The sequence below is a fragment of the Anas platyrhynchos genome, chromosome 8 (genome assembly GCF_047663525.1).
Source record: "Anas platyrhynchos isolate ZD024472 breed Pekin duck chromosome 8, IASCAAS_PekinDuck_T2T, whole genome shotgun sequence".
NCBI classification, from domain to species: domain Eukaryota; kingdom Metazoa; phylum Chordata; class Aves; order Anseriformes; family Anatidae; genus Anas; species Anas platyrhynchos.
In genome coordinates this window covers 38,661,118-38,680,590 of record NC_092594.1, presented here as the reverse complement: position 1 = coordinate 38,680,590, position 19,473 = coordinate 38,661,118, and the positions used below count along the sequence as shown (strand labels likewise).

Below are 19,473 nucleotides of genomic sequence, written 5' to 3'. Positions count from 1 at the left end.
AGTAAAAGAATTCTTTTTAGTATATAACATATTTAACTCAAGCTAAAATGGCAGGCTTAACAGTTTTGTCACTGTACTTCATTTTTAAAAAGATGGAGTTGTTATAGTCTTTTTGAAATACATAGATGAAGAAAAATGCATTCTCTAAAAAGGAATGAGGTAAAGATTCACACATTCAGTGGCGTAAATAAATACCAGTAAAGTTTTATAGGAACAGGAATATAAGTTTACGGGTTTTATTATCAAAGGTTTGTAAAACAATTTCAGAAACTGTACATCAACATGGCACAGACTGTAGCCTACTTTTGTCTTTTTACCTGCACAAAAGTAAAAGCTCTTGAACTTCTGTAACTAAGAAAACAGCTTGCCTACCTACTTTGCATATAACATGGAATCACTGTGTGCATAAGATTACTACTGCAGTGACAGTAACACAAATTTATTAGTTTATACAACTTGAGATCAAGTAGAAAGTACATTATCAAGTAGACTTGCTTTTAAAAGCATACAAAGATCAATTTTAAAATGCACTACCTTTTTGCAATACGTCTAGCTCATTAACAAATAAAACAACCTGGATTATGAAAACTGCACAAATCAACCTTTAATCACCGGGTACAGTTCAAGCAGAGACTTTCACTCCCAAGGCCCAAGATGAGAAGCTAAGAACCATTACAACTTGTCACTTTTTGCTGCCTGGGATGGATTTGAACTGACAGATTAAAATAAGTCCTCAAAAAGGTCAGTGCATTTTAACTTTGTCAAAGCCAAACAAAATCCACCGGAAAAAGAAAAAAAAAAAAACAAAACAAAACGAACAAAAAAGCCCAGCTGTATGGCTTAAAAACAAAACAAAAAACCCTACCTATATCAGAATGGTTATTTTCAGATGTACTGTCATTTTCTGTGTAGTCACACTTAAGACCCTTAAGTAGATCCACCATATGTTGTAAGATTTTAGAACATTTAGGATGTTTCTGCCACAATCAACATGCAGTCAGTGCATTCCCTATACTGCTCTATTACTGCAATGAATCAAATTCTAGAAACACTATCATAAGTGAGCTGATTTACTAAAGGAGGTCATACAACAAACAGTCCATGCCTGCTGTAGATGCATGCAGCTTTTTGCTTTTGCTTGAAGCATCACCGAGTTAGTAAAGATTGCTTGGATACGCAATCCCTTTCGTCCGGAACAAGAATGGTTACCTTTCTATAAAGCTTTTGATGGGAGTTAGTATCAGGAGCTTTACAAACCATATATAGCTTAGAGCTGTATACATCTAGATTTAGGATTAACAAGTACAGCATAAAAGAATCACACAGGAATGACACTGATGCACGTCTGCAGCTGTGTTGACTGCAAAGGCAAAATTCAGTCACTCATATCCATGTCTTCTTCGTGATGATCATCCCCATTTACTTTGGACTCCCTTGATGAATCTCCGCTTCCTTTATCTGCTGCAGACTCCTTCACTTTAGGAGAAGAAGAATCTGCCATTTTCTTTTCTTCCTTTTTCTCCTTCTCACTGTCATATCCTTGTTCTTCTTCATCATAATCCCTTGTGACCTGCTTCGCCGAGATAAAAAAAATAAAAGTTACAATTTGCTTTCAAAGCCCCTGAGGGTTTAAGGTTAATGCTACAGTAAAGGTGGTGAATAAACAGGTTTTTAAAACATACTTTCACATCTTTATCACTTTCGGATTTTCGTTCTCGATCCTTCTCTTTGTCTTTGCTTTTTTTTTTCTTGCTGGTTGATCGTTCCCTCTCATCTCTACTTCTCTCTTTGTCTTTATCCTTCTTTTTTTCCTTTTTATGCCTATAATGTTTAAGAAGAATGAAAATCACAGTCACACCATTCCATAAATAGAACACAAATTACATCCAGACTGTTACCCACTGTTTTTTAAAAATCTAAACGGAGAAAGAGTCATGTGCAACTAAGATGCACCATTTGCTTTCAGAAAATAACCAAACATGCTGATTTCTTGGCTCCAGATCAAAAACAAACACTGCAAAGTGAAGCCTAATAAATGTTTTTGTTAAGAATAGCAACATTATAGCGGTTTAAGGAGAACCGCAACTTCCACATTTAGGGAAAAATGATCATAATATGGCTAGGCCACATAGAATTTAATTGACCAGTACTGTATAGAGCCAAATAGGCCAGGAACTCGGGATGTCTCTTACTCCTCACCCCTAGAATACCTCATTTTGGAACTCTTGGTACTAACAAGCTCTATGCTTGAAGCCAATTAAATTATGACAAAAGGAAGCAGGCAGCAGAGATCCACTCTCTCTTAAGAAGTCAACCCACGGCCTAGGTAGAAGAAACATGCCAAACAAACCACCTGCGAGCTGACCCCACTGTGATCTTTACTGTAAGTTCAGGTTCAGAATTTTCCACCAGCTTTTTGTAGCCAGTTGGTACTGACCTTCTTGGAGATGGGGACCGGGACATTTTCCTTTTAGGAGACCTGGGTTTTTTAGGTGACCGTGTTCCACTCCTGCTTCTTCTACGTCGTCTTTCTCTGTAAGGAACAGAGATTAAAGCCTTTCTTTTTTTTTCCTTTTTATTTTTTATTTTTTTAAGCTACAAATGCATCCATGGCTCCACAGTTAGTACTGGTCAAAATGTAATAAATATGGATTATAAATGTAAATTGATATTTACTATTAGCAGTACTGCAGAACCCCTGCAGTTGCTGATCAGCAGAGTAAACTGTTTTCTATTCTACCACCACCTTAATGAATAAATGAACAGTTTCAACTCTTCTAGGGATGCTGACTCTTAATTTATCCATAACAGACACAAAACAATTTGTTCTTGTTACTACACTAAGTAGATTTTCAAAGCCACTTTCAAAAAGAACACGACTATACATCATGCCAGTATATATTCCAGAAGCCAGGAAATAGTTTAAAAGTGATACAGAGCAAGGAGTACTGTGCTTTGGGGTCAAAGAGAAACTATTCTAAGCCCAAATGATACCTCCAGAAAATTACAGGAAAAAAAATAATCTTAGAGACACAGGTGTAGAGAGTACATATGCACTTGTACAAGCACATGCGCATGCATCCAATATATCTGCATCAATCATCATCCTATTAAATACAAGAATGTTCCTTCTATGAAGTGGATAAAGCACACTGGAAATAGAGACTACAGAAATTTTTCAAGTTACCATACCTGCTTGTGCTTCTAGATCGTCTAGTTGTGCTGTAGCTCTTGGGAGGAGTTTTAGAACGCTTCTTCTCTTTCTCTTCTTTCTTTTTATCCCTTTTAGTAAAATACACGTTTTAAGTCATTTTCAGACTATTCATGTATTCACTACTACTGCTATATCAGAAAGTGAATGAAGACATGACAGTTACATTGGATAGCATAATTATTTCTTTTATTTCTGGGCCAGTTATATTATGTTAATGGAAAAGAAGAAAGATGACATTTATGGAGAAATAAAAGAAGAGCTCTTTTATAACTACTGTGCATGAACAACACAAACTCTTCAAGTCTAGATACCTACATTTCCTGTTTTCTAACGATAGCTAAAGCATGATTCAGCTAATGCATGCTGCAACTGTTGACTCCTAGGAAAAGCACGTTACCTCGTTTTATGACTAACTGCACATGTGTAGGACAAACTAAAAAGATGCAACAAGAGATTGCTATTAAAGAGCTGTTTGTTCATTTTTCCCCGGATTTTTTTTTTTTAATTAAACACCAGGATTTAAATTAATTTCTAGAAAATACAGTAAGTTTAGTGAAGGATTACCTGGTTTTGGATGTGCTCCTAGATCTTCTGCTTCTCTCTCTGGAATGAGACCTTCTTCGCCTTGGACTTTTAGATCGCCTCCGGCTTCTCGATTTTGAATGGGACCTTCTCCTTGATCTGCTTCTTGACCGTCTACCAATAATACATTGGACATGTGAGTTAAACACACGAAATGCTGATATACTATTCAGAATTCATCATCTCAATACTGACAGTATTGCAGTGCAATGATACAGAAAACAGAATAAAGAGTACAGAAAACCAAGCCAAGGTGTCATATTCAGTCCACTGAGGAAACAGAAAAAAGGGAGTGCACAAATGCTAGACATGAAAGAAAAAATGATGCTTTAGTCAGCTCTCTTACTACACTCATTGTGAAAAAATAACAGTCCTATAGTAGAGAAAAAATGGCAAGTCGCATTGAAATGTGAAGAACAATTTTAAAATGCTAAAACCAAATAAGGGTCAATTACAGAATATACAAATAGCAAAGAACTACAAATGAGAGGGACATAGTTAAAATGGCTTTGCACGGACGGCTAGCATGGACTGCTTAATTGGAGGTGACAAGCCAACAATGCATTTGTTTAGGTAGGTCAGTATTAAGATCTTTAGTCAGGATACCCACACAGACCTAGGTTTTGATTTTTGACTTGGGTAACTTCCACCACGCTGAATTGCTGCACATACTAGAAACAAGCAGCTCACAGATAAACGTTCAATGTACATCAATAATCATGCTCACAGAAATTTCTCAGTACTTCCTTCTAAGACAAATTATAATTACATAGGCACACTGGAAAGAGATTGAAGAAAGTAAAGAGGTTTAAGGAACTAGTGCAAAATGGACTGCCTATGGTAGCTTAAGTGTTGATAGCAGTAAGACCTATGTAAAAATCAAGGCTTTATGCCATTTCCTATCTGAAACAAGAAACTGTAAGTTATTAAATAACAGTCCAAACACTCCTAGAAAAGGAAGCCCTGTCAGAAGATGTCCCATTCTTACTGTTCCTAAGTTCTTGCTGCAGTGGCTTAAGGTATTTTTGAGATATTTTTGCTAGCATTACCCTCTCAACTTTCCTATAAAGACAAGAATAGGCCTTCACCTCACACTATATTCAAGCCAAACCATGGTCGTAGTTTCTTTAGAACATTTGCATTCTTTTTTTTTTTTTTTTTTTTGTCAGCCTCCATGAGTCCAGCATCACTTTGAAGCAGTAATTCTGAAGAAATTGTTCTGGTTTTTTTGTTTGTGTTTTTAAGTAAATGCAGTAACTACCTGTGTCTAGATGAAGAAGGTGTCCTCCTCCTCCTCGAGCGTGATCTTGACCTTGAATGCCTTCGTTTTTCATCTTTTTTATCTGGAGTTGGAAAGGAAAACTATAGTTAAAGAGATGCTAACATTATTTTAGTAATCAAAAACTAGAAAACTACAAAATAGAAAAATATTTACTAACTTCTACAGCTCAGGAATTAAAGGAAAACATTGCCATGAACAAACTTATCAAGGATGTCAAAGTTAAGTCTCTTGCTGTTTCCAATGAAGTCTCAGAGATGGCGATATGAGCTTCAAACAGGTGAAGCTCAAGCGTTTTGCTATCTTCAAATCAAGTCAATTTTGGAAAACAAACAGATTTCCTGCATCATTCTGCGGGACACTTGCAGCATTAACACTGTAGCACAATTAAACACTTGTGAACTATCAATTCAGTCACCATAGATCATGAAAGCATTAAGCCAATATTGTGCTGACCATTACTTTTTGCCATACACTATGTGGGAAAAAAACCTTGAATTGAAAATTCCATGATTTAAAATTACCTGGCTCTATAGCAGCAGAAATTAATGACTGTGCTTCTCGTACTCTTTTCATTGCTTCTTCTATTTCTTTACTGGAGGTATCTGATTTCAGACTTGGCGAAACAAGACCTGCAGCTACATGGTTCAACCTGGAAGAGAAAAACAGAATTTTATCTATTCAGTACGTCAGAATCCAAAAACCACAATCCTCCATTGTCAGTTTATAGCCTATCCAAAATGACTGATCCAAGTGAACCAGAACCTGTTTGCATTTTGGCATCACTCAGATAACAGAGAAGTTTATGATGAAAAAGTCCAGAATGAAGCCTGTAGTGACAACAGTTGTATAAAATACTAGCACATGTGGCTTTAGAATTCTAGTAAGCTCTAAATAGTAGGGAAGTTCACATCGTCTTGCATAGGCAAGTTTCTAACGACACTTTTCAGTACGTTTTTGTATAATGCAATTTCAATTTTCATCACCTGAAAGAGCAGCTCCACAGGAAACAATACATTACACACTAGAAAGTCAGCTTCCACTCTATAAGCCATACTGAGAACCCCGCAAACAGTGATGAAAATTAAATTTCATACATTCTGCTCTACATGGTAGTTTTAAAGACAATCAGGCATACCCAACATACCTCTGGCTGATATTATTTAATATATTACCCTTGATAACTAGTTTGTTCAATTAGTTGTACGTTCTCTACTTACAGAAATGTCAATTTAAAAGAGAATAATATACTGGAATAAAATTAAAAATGAAGGTAGAACACATCGAGCTTTATCCACCGCTATAGATCAGATGGCTTTGACTTAATACAAGAACAGTGCTTCCCTACTTGCTCTTCACATGTTATAACGTTTTGGACAAAATTGTTGCTTTTCTATAAAGTTAAATAAAAACTAGCAAAGACATGTGTTTATTGTTATTTGCTCCTTCTATAAAGTAAGTAGATCTGCTATCTTTTATTACCTTCTGACAGCTGTAACATAACATATGTATTCTTATTCTAGTCTTTTACAACTGTTGCTCACTTTAGAATATTCTTGGCCATAGCTTGTTTTGCCCCTCTAGCAAATATGTCATACAAGAAACTAAATTTCTGTCTTTAACACAATGAAATTCCAGGGATGGACTGGTGTTATTCCATAGATACAAGGCTGAATAATCTTAGTTTCCTACCCCTCTTCCCCTTACTACAGAAAATAGAACCCACAACAGATTTCCAAGATAATAGGTTTCTCCGAAAGACTGGATATTGAATCACAGATGTAATTGCCAAGATTAAGTGTATTGTACAAACATCTGTAAATACTGAAGCTTACTTTGGATCCACTGTGCTCATAAGTTTTAGTAGCTGATCTGCCGCAAGAGACTGTGGGGAAAAAAAAAAAAAAGTTAAAAGCATGTTGGAAGATGCATGTGCTTAAGATTATCCCCACCCTCAGCAGTGGCTATACAAAAATCCCAGCAGTATCTATACAAAAATCTCTACAGATGGAAAGAAAAATAGAGGGGGACGAGGACAAAAAACAACCCCCCAATAAGTTACCAACAGAAAGATACACCACTCTATTTTAAAACTTGTGGATGGGGGCAAGGGTGGGGATGAAGGTCTGACCACTACATTTCATGGATGCTTAAGTACTTCTTTTTCCCCCAAAGGAGCCAAACAGCCTTTCCTGGGTGGTACCAAGGCACTTCAAAATGCAAACTGCTACATAGTTCTGGTATTTGCAAGTTATTTCTCTGTCACTCCAAGAGAATAGCAAACTCATTAGGGAACTAAGTCACATGCCCATGGGAAGTCTTCAATGTCAACTTCTAAATATGCAAAAGCTCCTTTACTCTAAGAATTTAATTACAAAATGTATTTTATAGCTCTTAGGAAAATCCATGTATTATCACTACTGGTAACATCACGAACCAATGGTACATTAACAAAGCAAAATGTTTTGTTCACGATAAATTAATTTATATGGAGGCAGCGATTTGCTGAATCCAAACAGCTTTACAATCTACAGGCCTAAAGAAAAAAAGAAAGAGTGATTCATCACTCCAAATGTGTGTTTTTCTAATTTGCAATTCGAATGTTTATTTTGCTTCTTTTATTTCATTGCCACTATTATTTGGTTTTGTGTGGCATGCAGAAACAGAATGCTAAATGAAGGATTTCTTAAGGAAGCATTAATAATTTAATGCAATGTTTATCCACAGAACATGCTCTCTGTACAGTATTTGGTTCTTATATAAGCCTTTGGTGATGTTTTAGAATCACAGAATCATAAAGGTTGGAAAAGACCTCCAAGACCATCTGGTCCAACCAGCGCCTTACCAGCAATGTCACCCTCGTTCAAACCCAAATACAGTACTTCCTGATCTTCACGTTGGTATTTAATACACTGGTGAACACTAAAAGCATCACGAATCTTAACGCATCTATTGACGTGCTAGGGACAATAAAGCCAGTTTTAGAATGTGTGACATACCTGAGAGTTTAAGTTTGCTCCAGGAAGCCCAAGAGCAGCTAGGGCAGGATCAAGAGCAGGAGCTCCTAAAGCAGCTAAAGGAACAGCACCAATCTGTAACAAAGACAGCAATTAGTCAAAACCATATTAAAAATCGATAAAAGGCTGATAATTCAAGGTTTACAAGCATTACACGCATGGAGATTTGAAGCTAGCCAGAGAAAACTTTATAGCAAGGTCAGTAAGAATACTTGCTATAAATACTCTAAAACGAGTGTTTCCACTGCATCCCAGCAGGTAGGGGGGCAAAAAAAGTAAAACCTTCCAATACATCCAAGAAATAGTTTAAAATGAAATTCTGTCAAGAGTTACCATGAAAATTCATTAAAAGTTTCTGAACCAATTACCTCCTATTTAAGTCAGTTCAGGATTTGAAATTAACATATTTTATGTTAAAAGACACTTATATGTTTCTTTATTTTTCTATAATTTGGTTTAAAATGGCAAAGAGTTTAAAAAGCTTCTGGGGGAACGGGTCTGAATTCCTTAAGACATGGATCTAGAAGCCTCATAAAAGAGCAGCATTTTTCGGCCATTTAAAGCAAGATGACCAAAACACAGACTGGAACCGACCTGCTCAAAAACTCATGATCTTAGACTAATCGAACGGTTCACAGTTGCTGTGAGGTCTTGCTCTCCCTCCCATTACTTCTCACTTCTTCCTTTTGGTCTTCTCTGGCACTTTTGAGTGTCATTTGTCAACCAATTCAACAAAGCTGTCAGAGAAATTATTGTTGGGCTGTCTGCAACAAGCTTCTTCCATAACCTTCAGGTTTCAAAATTATACTTCAGCCTTTTCCCTCTACATAAGGTTAAAAGGAGTTTCTGAACAGTGGCAAGTACATCTGCAATGCAATCGGAAGTAACAGAAGCTATATGAAGTCCTAAGCACAAGCCGAAGATTTAATCTGAAAAGTGCAGAATTCATGAAGCCTAACTCCTATTAATTTTACTCTTGCACTTTCTCTTTTTCGTAGTAAGCTATGTTCTTTGACAGAATTCTTCCATACTGTACTACTCTTACTGCTCAACTTCCACGTGAATTTTTGTGTAGTGAGATAGAGAAAATACATACTGCAATTTTTCCCCCCTTTAAGCTGGAGTATTAATGGAAGTTCTCTCCCCACAGCACATCACTCTCTCAAACTTCACAAATTTAAACTTCCATCTGTAAGATCTCTACTCCTTGCCCAATTTGTCAGTAAGTGTACAATGGAGGAAAGAGGGATAACAAATAGATACAAACACAGAAGTTATGAAACACCAGAAGTGTCATATTAGGGAAACAGAAGAATTCCACCTAGCACCTGATTACTGCTTTGCCACAAATTGTATCAGAAAGCTGTAACACTATCCATCAAGGTATACAAGCTAGTACACTCTATGAATCAGCATTAGCACAGTGTATTTGCCCCCCACCCCATCAAAGAAACACAACAAAAACAAAATAATTAAATCAGCATCTAAAAATATATTTAACAGTTTCCCTTCACGTCAGTCTTAATTGGAAAGCCTACCTGAGAAAGTGGGTTGGGAGTAGGCAGGAGTCCACCCCCAGGCAGCAGACCTGCCACAGCATTAGCTGGTGCCAAGAGAGACAAAGCCTTAGTCTCATCAGGAATAACTCCTGCAGAGAAATAGCCTGGCATTAGAACGCATTCTATTTCAATAGCAGAAAATACACAAATACACCCAGAAAATGTCTCCCTGATACACCACCTGAGTTTGTTGAAAGTACTTATGTTGGCTAAAATACAAAGCTTGATGTCTATTAATATTTATCATTAAATTTTTTGTCAGAACGAAACTTCAATGTGTGAAAATTTGACTGTTCCTTTTTCTCTACAAATGGTTAAGTATCTAGAGCAAAAAAATAGCACAATACACACTACTTTTTTGTTAACACTGCCAAGATTTCATCACCTGTACTCGATTTTTAAGTCATGAACCAAACGTAAGCAAGCACAGTCGGTTCTCCAGGGGTGTGCTCTCAACTTTCAAAAGCTGTTTTATGAACAACGACTCGTGTCGGCTGCTTCACTATAAAGCACACAGAAAAATCAAGATACACAAGACAAAAAAAGTTTGATTTAGGGGTTAATAATATGGTACAGTTCACTATGTTTTCTTTTACACCTACCATATAAATTTTGTAAAACTTAAGAGAAGGTATGGAAATATATTTTGTTGAATCAAGCGTAGGGCTTTTGCTGACTTGTCAAATAAAAATGAAAGTCTGCAGATCTTCAAATACACGCTGTGTGTGTGTGTCTGTGGGTGGGCAGGTGCATACGTACAGTATATGGTGGCACATTCCTTACCTGTGCAGTAAAATGCTTATGTTCCAATATGTGCCATGCTTATTGTACCAAGAATGCTGCTACATACTGCCATTTCAGAAGAAACTTCCGGCCCCAAATCTTGCAGCCAACTAAGACAAGTGTCTTATTTTACTGCCTGCTCTGCACATATCATTTTAAGGGTCCTACTGTGAAACAAGTACTTATGTAGGTATTTTTTATTCTATCCAACAGCAAAAGCCCTATACAGATGGATTAATTTGTTAATGTGCCCAAGCCCCCAAAATGAGAGTTCAATAAAACAATTTTACTATATATTTGCAAATACCAGTAGTGTTTCTGTAATACATATTAAGAAACTGCATCTCATCATAAAACATACAATATGTACAGGGCACTTAAGAGAAACTGGATAAGCTGCAGAAGAAAACTGTTGGGTGGTATTTTCAGCAGGGCCTGGTATATAGTTCAGGCTGAACCAGGGAAAAGAACTGTAAAACACAACAACAAAAAAGAAAAACCACTGTTAAATAAAGGTAATGGTTCCTTCCACCTATACTGAGAGTGCCGATAATATAAACAAATGTATAATACACAGCACTGTTATCTTGCTTGTGTCATTGAGCTGTCATCAATTTAGATACCAAAAGTTATGGAGGGAGAGGGGGGGAAAAAGGTCATTTAGATAAAGGGCATTAATGCATAAATATATTAACATACCTACAGAAAGATTATGGGGTAATTTTGCATGCAAAATTATGTCTCAGAGGATATTTATAAATTATATCTAAACATTTCAAATTAGTGCAACTACAACATTTCTGGCATCTAAATACAAATCCTCAGACTTATTTTGAGACACCTCATAGAAGATCTGCATTCATTAAAAAAAAATCATGCATCTGATCCTCTAATTGTTTTTTAAAAAAGTATTTAGAAATAAATAAACTACAATTTAAAAAAAAAAGCAATGAGGCCCCTCACCAGTTAATTTTCATGCTTCAAGAGTTTTTTTTACTGCTGCTTTGTTAGAACCATGAAATACTGTATGAATGTGTAGAAATGAAAGAAAAAGAAACAGACAAAAGAAACAAACATTAACCAAAGAACCTATATACCCCCCCCAGCCACCTTTAATCTTAGAGTTCCTTCCAAATCTAGGAATATCACAGTGAAAATTACAATTAATACTAAACCTTACCGTAGACTTTGTGTATAGTTCTATAACACAAAGCAACAGCCAACACCAAAATGTCTGTGTATGCTACAATTGGAGTGCACTTGTGATATAGGGGATAAGTACTGCACTAAACAGATAATAAACATTCACTTTAGTGACAGGCAATATTAATACAGAATTATCACAGTAGAAAACAAAAGCAAAAAGGGCCCAGTTCAGCACACCAGTTAAGCATATGCCTGACTTTAAGCACGTGAGCAATTCCACTGTGGCTTTAAGAATTTTGCTGTATCGTGCTTCAGTAAGTTGTTGACTTGGGAGCCTGGCAGTATGTATTTGGAGGGAAAACTATACTCCAATACAGGGACAAAAGCATATGATTACAAAACCAGGGGGCACAACTTTATTGGCTGAACACATCTCTTGCGATATGCCACAACAGTATGCCAAACCCATTATCATTCTGATTTACCACCACAAGAAACAGCCCATAAGGAACCCCGTGACTTAAACGGGCCCATTAAAATACAATAAATGGGTAGTTTATTTTCTTTATCCAGTCCAAACCAAAACTACTGGGCAGATTTCTCTATGTGCCAGATTTATCCACCATCAAGCACAATGGACAAGTCAGACGGACAAAGAGAAAGTTGTTTTTATCCTTACTGGAAAAGTTAAACACTAACATTTTTCACCTTAGGCCTTGGAGAGTATTTCAGTATAAGCTCAGGTGGACCGCTACTTTATCATGCTTTAATATAAAGAGGAGAATGAGATGTCTTTCAACTGCTGTTATACCTAACTAGCGAAAGCAGAGGCAATAACTCAACAGCAATTTCAGAACGGGTTCTGTACTAGCAAAAAGCAGCAAGTCTCAGTCAAAGGTCATGCTGCAGATTCCTACAGCCCATAAATTAAGTTTTCGTATCTTTTAAATTGCAGGAATACAAAGATAAGACAGCTCCCCAGGCCTCAAAAGACATTCTATAGCATTATGTCTTGGCAAAAGGTCTGAACCCAGGCCGTGTACCAGATTTATTATTGTAGCATGACTTAATCTGCAGAGGTTGTATTTAATTCAAGCAATTTGGGAAAATCCATTATTTCAGAAGTAAATCAAGAAACAGTACAATGGAAATCAATTACTTCTAAAGCAAGTCTAGAAGAGTTTAATAAGACTTCTGCAAGAAGAGGTGTCTTCTCAGCACTTTGCTTTTAAGTTCCAAAAACCCTGCTCATTGCCTTTCAAATTACTGTAACACCCTAAAATGTAAAAATAAAAAGAAGAAGAGAAAATGTAGTTAACAAGTGGTTACACCAGGAAAACACTTGGGGACTTGAGTGCTTGCTGGCCTTTAGTTAATGTCTAGAATCCCCTGTAGCTGCAGAGGACCCACTGTTTTTCAGTCATCTGGAAGGGCTTTGCATTTGCCTTCTCCACTACAAAAATCACACACACAAATAACAGAGAGAAGAGTTTATTATTTAGTGAAATTCTATCAAATATAGCAAGGCTGAACAAGAAAACTTGGAATAAAAACTAGCACCAGTGCCCATTTGGCACCTCTTGGAAGATCTCACTTCCCAATTAAACCATAATTATTCAAACCCTTGGTATATTGGAGTTCACAATGAGAGTGAATGGCTTTCCAGGGAAGCTCCCAACTAAACGCAGTGGCAGCATCTCCCAAAACGTTCATCTACTCTCCCATGTCCTCTCAGGGTGGGAGGAACCGTTCCCATAAAGAGATTTATCATAGGTGATAAAAGCAAACACTTATGGCAAAATTTCCTTAAAATGTTGACCTGTTTGCATAAGTTCATTTAGGAAAACATCTCACTGAAATTGATAAAGGGCATAATTTGCAAGTGATTCTGCCTAAACTGTTCGTATTCTAAACTGAAGGCACACAAACCCAGTAAGAGTTAAACTCCCCAGTTTCATTCAGTGTTGCTAAACAACAAAAAACTACTTAATCCATGGGCAAATTGCAATATACCAAGGGTTTCAAAAAGTTAATCTCTCGTATGTTCGACATTTAACTAATCCTCATTTTTGTGAACTATACTGAAACGAAATGCCATCATATGTTGGCTTCATAGGCCATTAAACAATTCACAAACCTTCTGCATAGGGTACGACTATCAACGCTCTGTCAACGAATACAGTGTTTGTCAGATGCTGGGCCACAACTGCCGAGTCAGGATCATGGAACTTTACAAAACAGACACGCGATGAAACAGGCAAAGGAGAATCACTGAAAAAGAAGGAAAAAGAAATTAGTTAAATGGAAACTTGTCTGCCATTACGAGACTTGTAACTAACACGGTCTCTCCCGTTCCAGCAAGCTAGAAAGTCATACGGACTGTGTAAAAAAATACAGCTGGATGAAGCTACTTTCCCATAAAATCACAGGAACAGTTTCATTGCCTCTTCTGTAATTGGAAATGAATTCTAGTACGCAGGATGCATCTCTGCCCAGTCACCTACATGCAAATTAGTTTTTGTGACCTATCTGTGGGAAAGGAAGGCTATGAAGTACTCAAGAGAAATAAGATTATCTTACTTCATATACGACAGAAGTTGACAAGAACAGCAGTTTTATACTCTCTGCGTTAGCCCCCACGTTAGGTTTTTGCAGTACACTGTGAAGAGGATAACGATGCAAAATGCCATTACGATTTTCCCTATTAACACAATTCCAGGAAAGCTTCTAAGCCAACCTCCATTATACTTCCCTTAGCCAAACACTCACGCACAGATCTGCCAAGCTCATTTTGAAGGGCTGTGCACTGCTAAATATATGCCTACTACTCAGCAGTAACAGCACTAAACCCAAAAACGCAGGAAATTCATGTAGGCAAAACTACAGCTGAAATCTCACTAACAGGTGAAAACTTTCTGAACAACCCACCAGTAACCATAAAATCCTCTGTAAGACGGGTCCCTGCCTACTCCACAGCTCACACAGGTGCCTGTCAGCAGAGCTGCGGAAAAATCCTCGGGCATGGAAAATCCAAGAGACCACACAAGTTTTGAGTGACCATATAGCCAGGAAACCGTGCAGATTTTCCTTTAGCCGGAGGTATCAACCACAAGAAAGCAAAAGAAAATGTTACACAGACAACTGTGCTGCAGATGAGCTAAGAGATGCCTGCAGAAGACCCAGAGCAGATGCAGCAAGCAGTAGCAAGTCCCTCAAAGCCCAGCTTCTAACCAGGGCCAGATACAGCCACCCTTCAGCTCTGCCCTGAAGTATCAGACACAAATTATTCCGAAGAGCTAGGTCTGAGCAATGCTGAACAACTCCTCATGACAATCACCTGCCTTTACCAAGCAGGTACAGGTACAGTAGTAGTTTCTTGAAGTGCATCCCACTGCCAAACTGTTTCATCTAAGTTGAAGCAAACCGATCAAGTCTTTAATCACCTGAGAGAGAACCTGTCAGAATTTAGGAGAAAGGAGAATGACTTTGATACCAAACAAGAACAACATCTACTACAAGTTCTTGTCAGTGTGAATGCCAAAACACTACCTAACCTTCACCACCCGGCACAGGCTCAGCCCAACAAGTTACATAAACTCAACAGCTGTCTTAAACGAATATTAGGTTACCCTTAAATAGGTACTTTACATCTCATCTGGCATTAAAAACTAGTTTGGAGCCAGTGCCTTTTATCTTTTAGAAGTATTAAAACCAGAACTATCCAACCTGCGGCTGTGAACAGAACACTGACAGCAGAGGCCAAGGAAGGCCCTTCCAACCCAACAGAGAGACAACACACCAGGAACTCCCAAACATCAGGACGACAAACACTGGGACACACGACGACCTACTGCAGCTCGACACTGCACCGATTCTGAAACACAACAGGGCAGCGGGGCACTCCAACCTTCACCTCCCAGCCTCCAAACAGAAGCAGCGTTCCCACACAGCGCAGCCAGCATTTTAAACATTAATCTGATTTCTGAAGGTACGCTCCTGCCGCTTACATAAAGCTTCTTGCTCATGTAAAACGAAGCTAGAAGCAGGCTGGAGTGACACGATTGTGCAAGCAAGAGATGCTCTTCAGCATTACCATATTCATACCAGAGTGGGAAGAAACAGAGTAAAAATACCCAGCCATGCTCTTCACTTTGAAGCCCAAGTTGTCATCCTTTTCTCACTGAGCACCCAACTCCCAGTGGCAACTGCAGGCAAAGCCAGGATTCTGCGGAGCGCCTCCGTCTAGCTGTCACTTCAGTTATTGCAGAGGAGGGAAAAGATCTTGCAATTACTGTCATCCAGCTTATCAAATCATTAAAATGTACATTCCTAATTTTATTAAGCTTTGGCACTGTAGATGTTAGTTTTCCATCCAATGTGTTTTTTTCTTGGTAAATTTCTCCATCCATAACAATTTGACTGGACCGTTCCTGCACATGAGCAGGGCCAGAAAATACACTGGTGTCTGTAACACCGGTAGCAGTTCTGCCAGTAAATCCTTTTGTACTCAAGCTTTGATGTAAAGTCACTTTTCTTAGGCTAAACAGGATGTACTGAAATTAGCTTTTTTAACATGTAAGTGTGTGTGTGGATGTATCTGTTTTTTTTTTTTTTCAAGCCCTCTCCAAAGTCCATCCCCTCCACTTTTCAGTGCTGCCTGTCATGGAGTTGGGAAAAAGCAGCAGCAGCAGGGGTGAAACCCTCCTTTACAAGGAGGAGAAGTTACGGAGCCTGCTGTGGATTACAGCTGCAACATGAAGCTGAGGAGCATGTAAAGCCTGTAACAGCTGATTAAATAAACTAGAATGGAGATGGACGATGGCAGAGAAGGAGAAATGGAGAGAAGTTAAGGAAGTGTCTGTTCTGGAAGCCCACGATGATAACAAACTTCTACCGGGGACAGCAGGATCAAAGTGACAGGAGAGAGATCAGCTGAGGAGGAGAGCAATGAAACGGGTGCCCGGGAACAGCGTGTGTAAGAAAGAACCCCGGTACAATCTGGGATAGAGAGAGAGTCAGATTAGGGAGAGAAATTACACATTTAATTTGTCCTTTACCCCCAAAAAATGGGTGAATGCCAACAGCAGGGAGAAGTCAGGAGGAGGAACTGGAAAGCACTCAAAGAGACGAAAGAACCTGCTGCTGCTAGGAAGTAAACCTCTCTCCAGGGTGAAGTGAAGCTGAAGCCCTCAGAGCATCCCTCCCCTGGCAGCACCGTGTGGCGGCGGAGCAAAGCACTGCCCCCTGGCGCTGCAGCCCGGCAGGGACCTGCCGCGACCGATCCCTGCGCACCCCAGCGGAGACCCGCGGCGGGTCCCGAGGTGCCAGGCAGAGCCCTCAGCATCTCTGCCGGGACAGCCGCACAAAGGGAACAGCGGGAAAAAAACTTTAAATAGTCAAATTAGAAATTTAACCCCAGCCCAAAAACCCCCGAGTTCTCATTTTCATCAAGAGCACAACATTTGGCTAATTTAAATGCACTCACAATTTGCACACGTGCTGTTTTTCTACCAAGCCCTACACTCTGCAGCAAAGACACAATAAAGCTCACTCCCGCAGCTCTTCAATATTTTCTCCATCTCTGTGCCAGACCCATTTAGCTACGATGCATTTCCTCTCCTGCGTTCATCTCTTCTATGGCTCTGCCTGTTTCATAAATACTCAGGACCCTTCCCGACATCCCTCCACGGCGAAGCACTGCCTTCCTCTTTCATTTACAGAGTTGAAACCTAAGAAATGTAGGCCAAATGTTTTCACTGATTTTTAGTCTTCTGCTGTGTGATACTTGGAATCTGGGTCACTGGAGTTATTTGCATCGTGCTGCCTTTCCCTTGGTCAGCAGCGAGCCCTCAGGGGCACTGAGTAAAGGCAGGCGGCTCACTGATCTTCTGTAGAAATCAAGCAGCCCAGCTGAAACCACAAAACCCCCAATGCCAGAACAAAGGAGGCAGAAGGCAGCAGGCAAGTGCAGCCCAGCCTGGTGGAAACAAACGTACACCGGGACACAATCCAAAAAGTTTCCTTTGAACACAGGTATCCCCTCGTACCCAACTAGTATCAGACACTACAGACACCAGGATTCAATTCAGACTCTCCAGAGCCAGCTGTCCCACCTCACAGCCCAGCCCTACAACACACCCCTCACAGGCTTCTGAGCCAGGTCTCGCGGGGCCACCACTTCACAGCACACTGGTGCAGAGGAGGTAACTCATGAACACACAGCCAGCCTCAGCTGTGCCAAAAAGAGAGCTGCTGGGATGAGCTTTTTTTTTCCCCCCCTCAGAACACTTCATTCTGAAACCACAGAAGCCATCTTCTGACACCTTAGTTAATGTGTATCTAAAACAGTACAAAGTTTCAGAAGCAGAGCTCACCTATAGTAACCTCTCTTGAAACCTGGACAAAACATTAAAGTATCGAGCAGCACCTCAAATAACCGCATTTTTTTTTTAATGCAGTTCACTCGGTTGGCTGCTGAGCACCGCTGCTGTGCCGCTGCAGTACGGCTGTCCCGGCCCTCGCACAGCAGCGCTCAGGCCTGGCAGTGTCCCACACCCAGCTACGAACACATCCCCCTTCCTTCCGCGCCTAATTCCCGACATGAAGTCACCGCTGGCCAACTCAAAGGAACTGCACGGAGCCCCAGAAAACCGATCCTCAGCGTGATCTGTGACCGGCTGGCGGGACGGACAAGCACCCCTGGCTTTGGGCTAGCAGCGATTGAAGGCTGAGTGATAAAAAAACTCACACTGCGATGCCTTTTTCCCTGAAAATGGCACCAATCAGGCTTGTGGATCAGCCCCCAGCCGCCCGCTTTGTGCACAACTTTTACCAGGGAACCACGCTGCTGTCCTTAACACCAGCTGGGGACCAGGCCCCCAGCAGCCTCCTGCAGCCCCGCTGCCTGCCCAGCACGGGCGGCTCCGCCGGGAAAGAGGCCGCGAAGGCCCCCCCAGGCCCCACACCCGCGGCTCGGGGCCGTGCCGAGCCGTGCCGGGCGCCATGGCGGCGGGAGGCGTGCCGGGAGGGGGGGAGGGGAGGCGGCCGGGCCGACTCACTCCGGGGGGAAGAGGCGCAGCTCCTCGATCTTTCCCAGGAAGCCGAAGAGCGTCCGCATCTGCTCGGAGCTGGCGCTGGGGGACACGTTGGTCACCTGGATCACGTCGGTGCCGCTGCTGGAGGCCATCGCGCCGCCGCTGCGAACACACGGGGAGAGGGGGGTCAGCGGCCGAGGGCCGGGCGGCTCCTCCAGCTCCGGGCGGCTCCGGGAAGCCCTCAGCGGCCCCCCCCGCCCGGCCGGGCCCCGTCAGGGCCGCTCCCGGCCCCCGCCGCCCCCACCGCGCCGCGCGGCGCCTCACTCACCCGCCCGCCGGGCCGCAGTATCCCACAATCCCCCGCCGCCGCCCACCGCGCAGGCGCAGCGCGCGCGCGCCCCGCCGCCGCACGCAGCCCCGCGGCCCGCACCGAGCCGCCGCCGCCGCCGCCGCCGCTGCTGCCACTGCGCGTGCGCGCGCGCCCCCTCCCGCCTTCGGCCGGGGACGCGCGGGGAGGGGGGGGGCGGCGCCTGCGCAGTGGGGCTGGGGGGGGGGAGGCTGCGGCGCCTCAGTGCGTGCGCGCCGCGGGTGTGGCGCATGCGCAGTGCTCTGTTGGTTCCTGAGGGACCAAAAGTGGTTGTAAAATAATCCCAGAATCACAGAATTTCTAGGTTGGAAGAGACCTCAAGATCATCGAGTCCAACCTCTGACCTAACGCTAACAGTCCCCACTAAACCATATCCCTAAGCTCTACATCTAAACGTCTTTTAAAGACCTCCAGGGATGGTGGCTCCACCACCTCCCTGGGCAGCCCGTTCCAATGTGAACGTTAACGTGCATCAAGGTGTTTGTAGCGTTA

General features: G+C 41.2%; 1 protein-coding gene across 4 annotated transcripts; it reads right to left on the bottom strand.

Annotated features, from left to right (window-relative positions):
* Nucleotides 1-222: 222 nt before the first annotated feature.
* Nucleotides 223-19,078, bottom strand: SRSF11 (serine and arginine rich splicing factor 11). Of its 4 annotated transcripts, none has more exons than XM_027463613.3 (13): nt 18,943-19,078; nt 18,639-18,776; nt 13,718-13,851; nt 9,631-9,740; nt 8,075-8,167; nt 6,911-6,960; nt 5,600-5,727; nt 5,058-5,139; nt 3,779-3,910; nt 3,193-3,282; nt 2,438-2,533; nt 1,683-1,821; nt 223-1,570 (listed from the first exon to the last, which is right to left on the bottom strand). In XM_027463613.3, the coding sequence occupies exons 2-13, from the start codon at nt 18,764-18,766 to the stop codon at nt 1,376-1,378; spliced, it is 1,377 nt and encodes a 458-aa protein (XP_027319414.1). In that variant the 5' UTR covers nt 18,767-18,776; nt 18,943-19,078; the 3' UTR covers nt 223-1,375. The 4 variants fall into 4 exon arrangements, with proteins under 4 accessions (XP_027319414.1, XP_027319413.1, XP_071897884.1 ...); XM_027463612.3 differs by having other exon boundaries at nt 223-1,573; nt 18,943-19,037; XM_072041783.1 differs by lacking the exon at nt 18,943-19,078 and having other exon boundaries at nt 223-1,573.
* Between the last annotated feature and the right edge of the window lie 395 nt (nt 19,079-19,473).

Excerpts from the sequence above, each read along its gene's own strand:
- SRSF11 (XM_027463612.3), bottom strand. The coding sequence starts at position 18,766 with ATGGCCTCCAGCAGCGGCACCGACGTGATCCAGGTGACCAACGTGTCC. Across the intron at positions 8,168-9,630 it reads CTCCCAACCCACTTTCTCAG|ATTGGTGCTGTTCCTTTAGC; the intron begins GTAGGCTTTCCA and ends TCTTTGTTACAG. Across the intron at positions 5,728-6,910 it reads ATGAGCACAGTGGATCCAAA|GTTGAACCATGTAGCTGCAG; the intron begins GTAAGCTTCAGT and ends TTTCTCTTCCAG.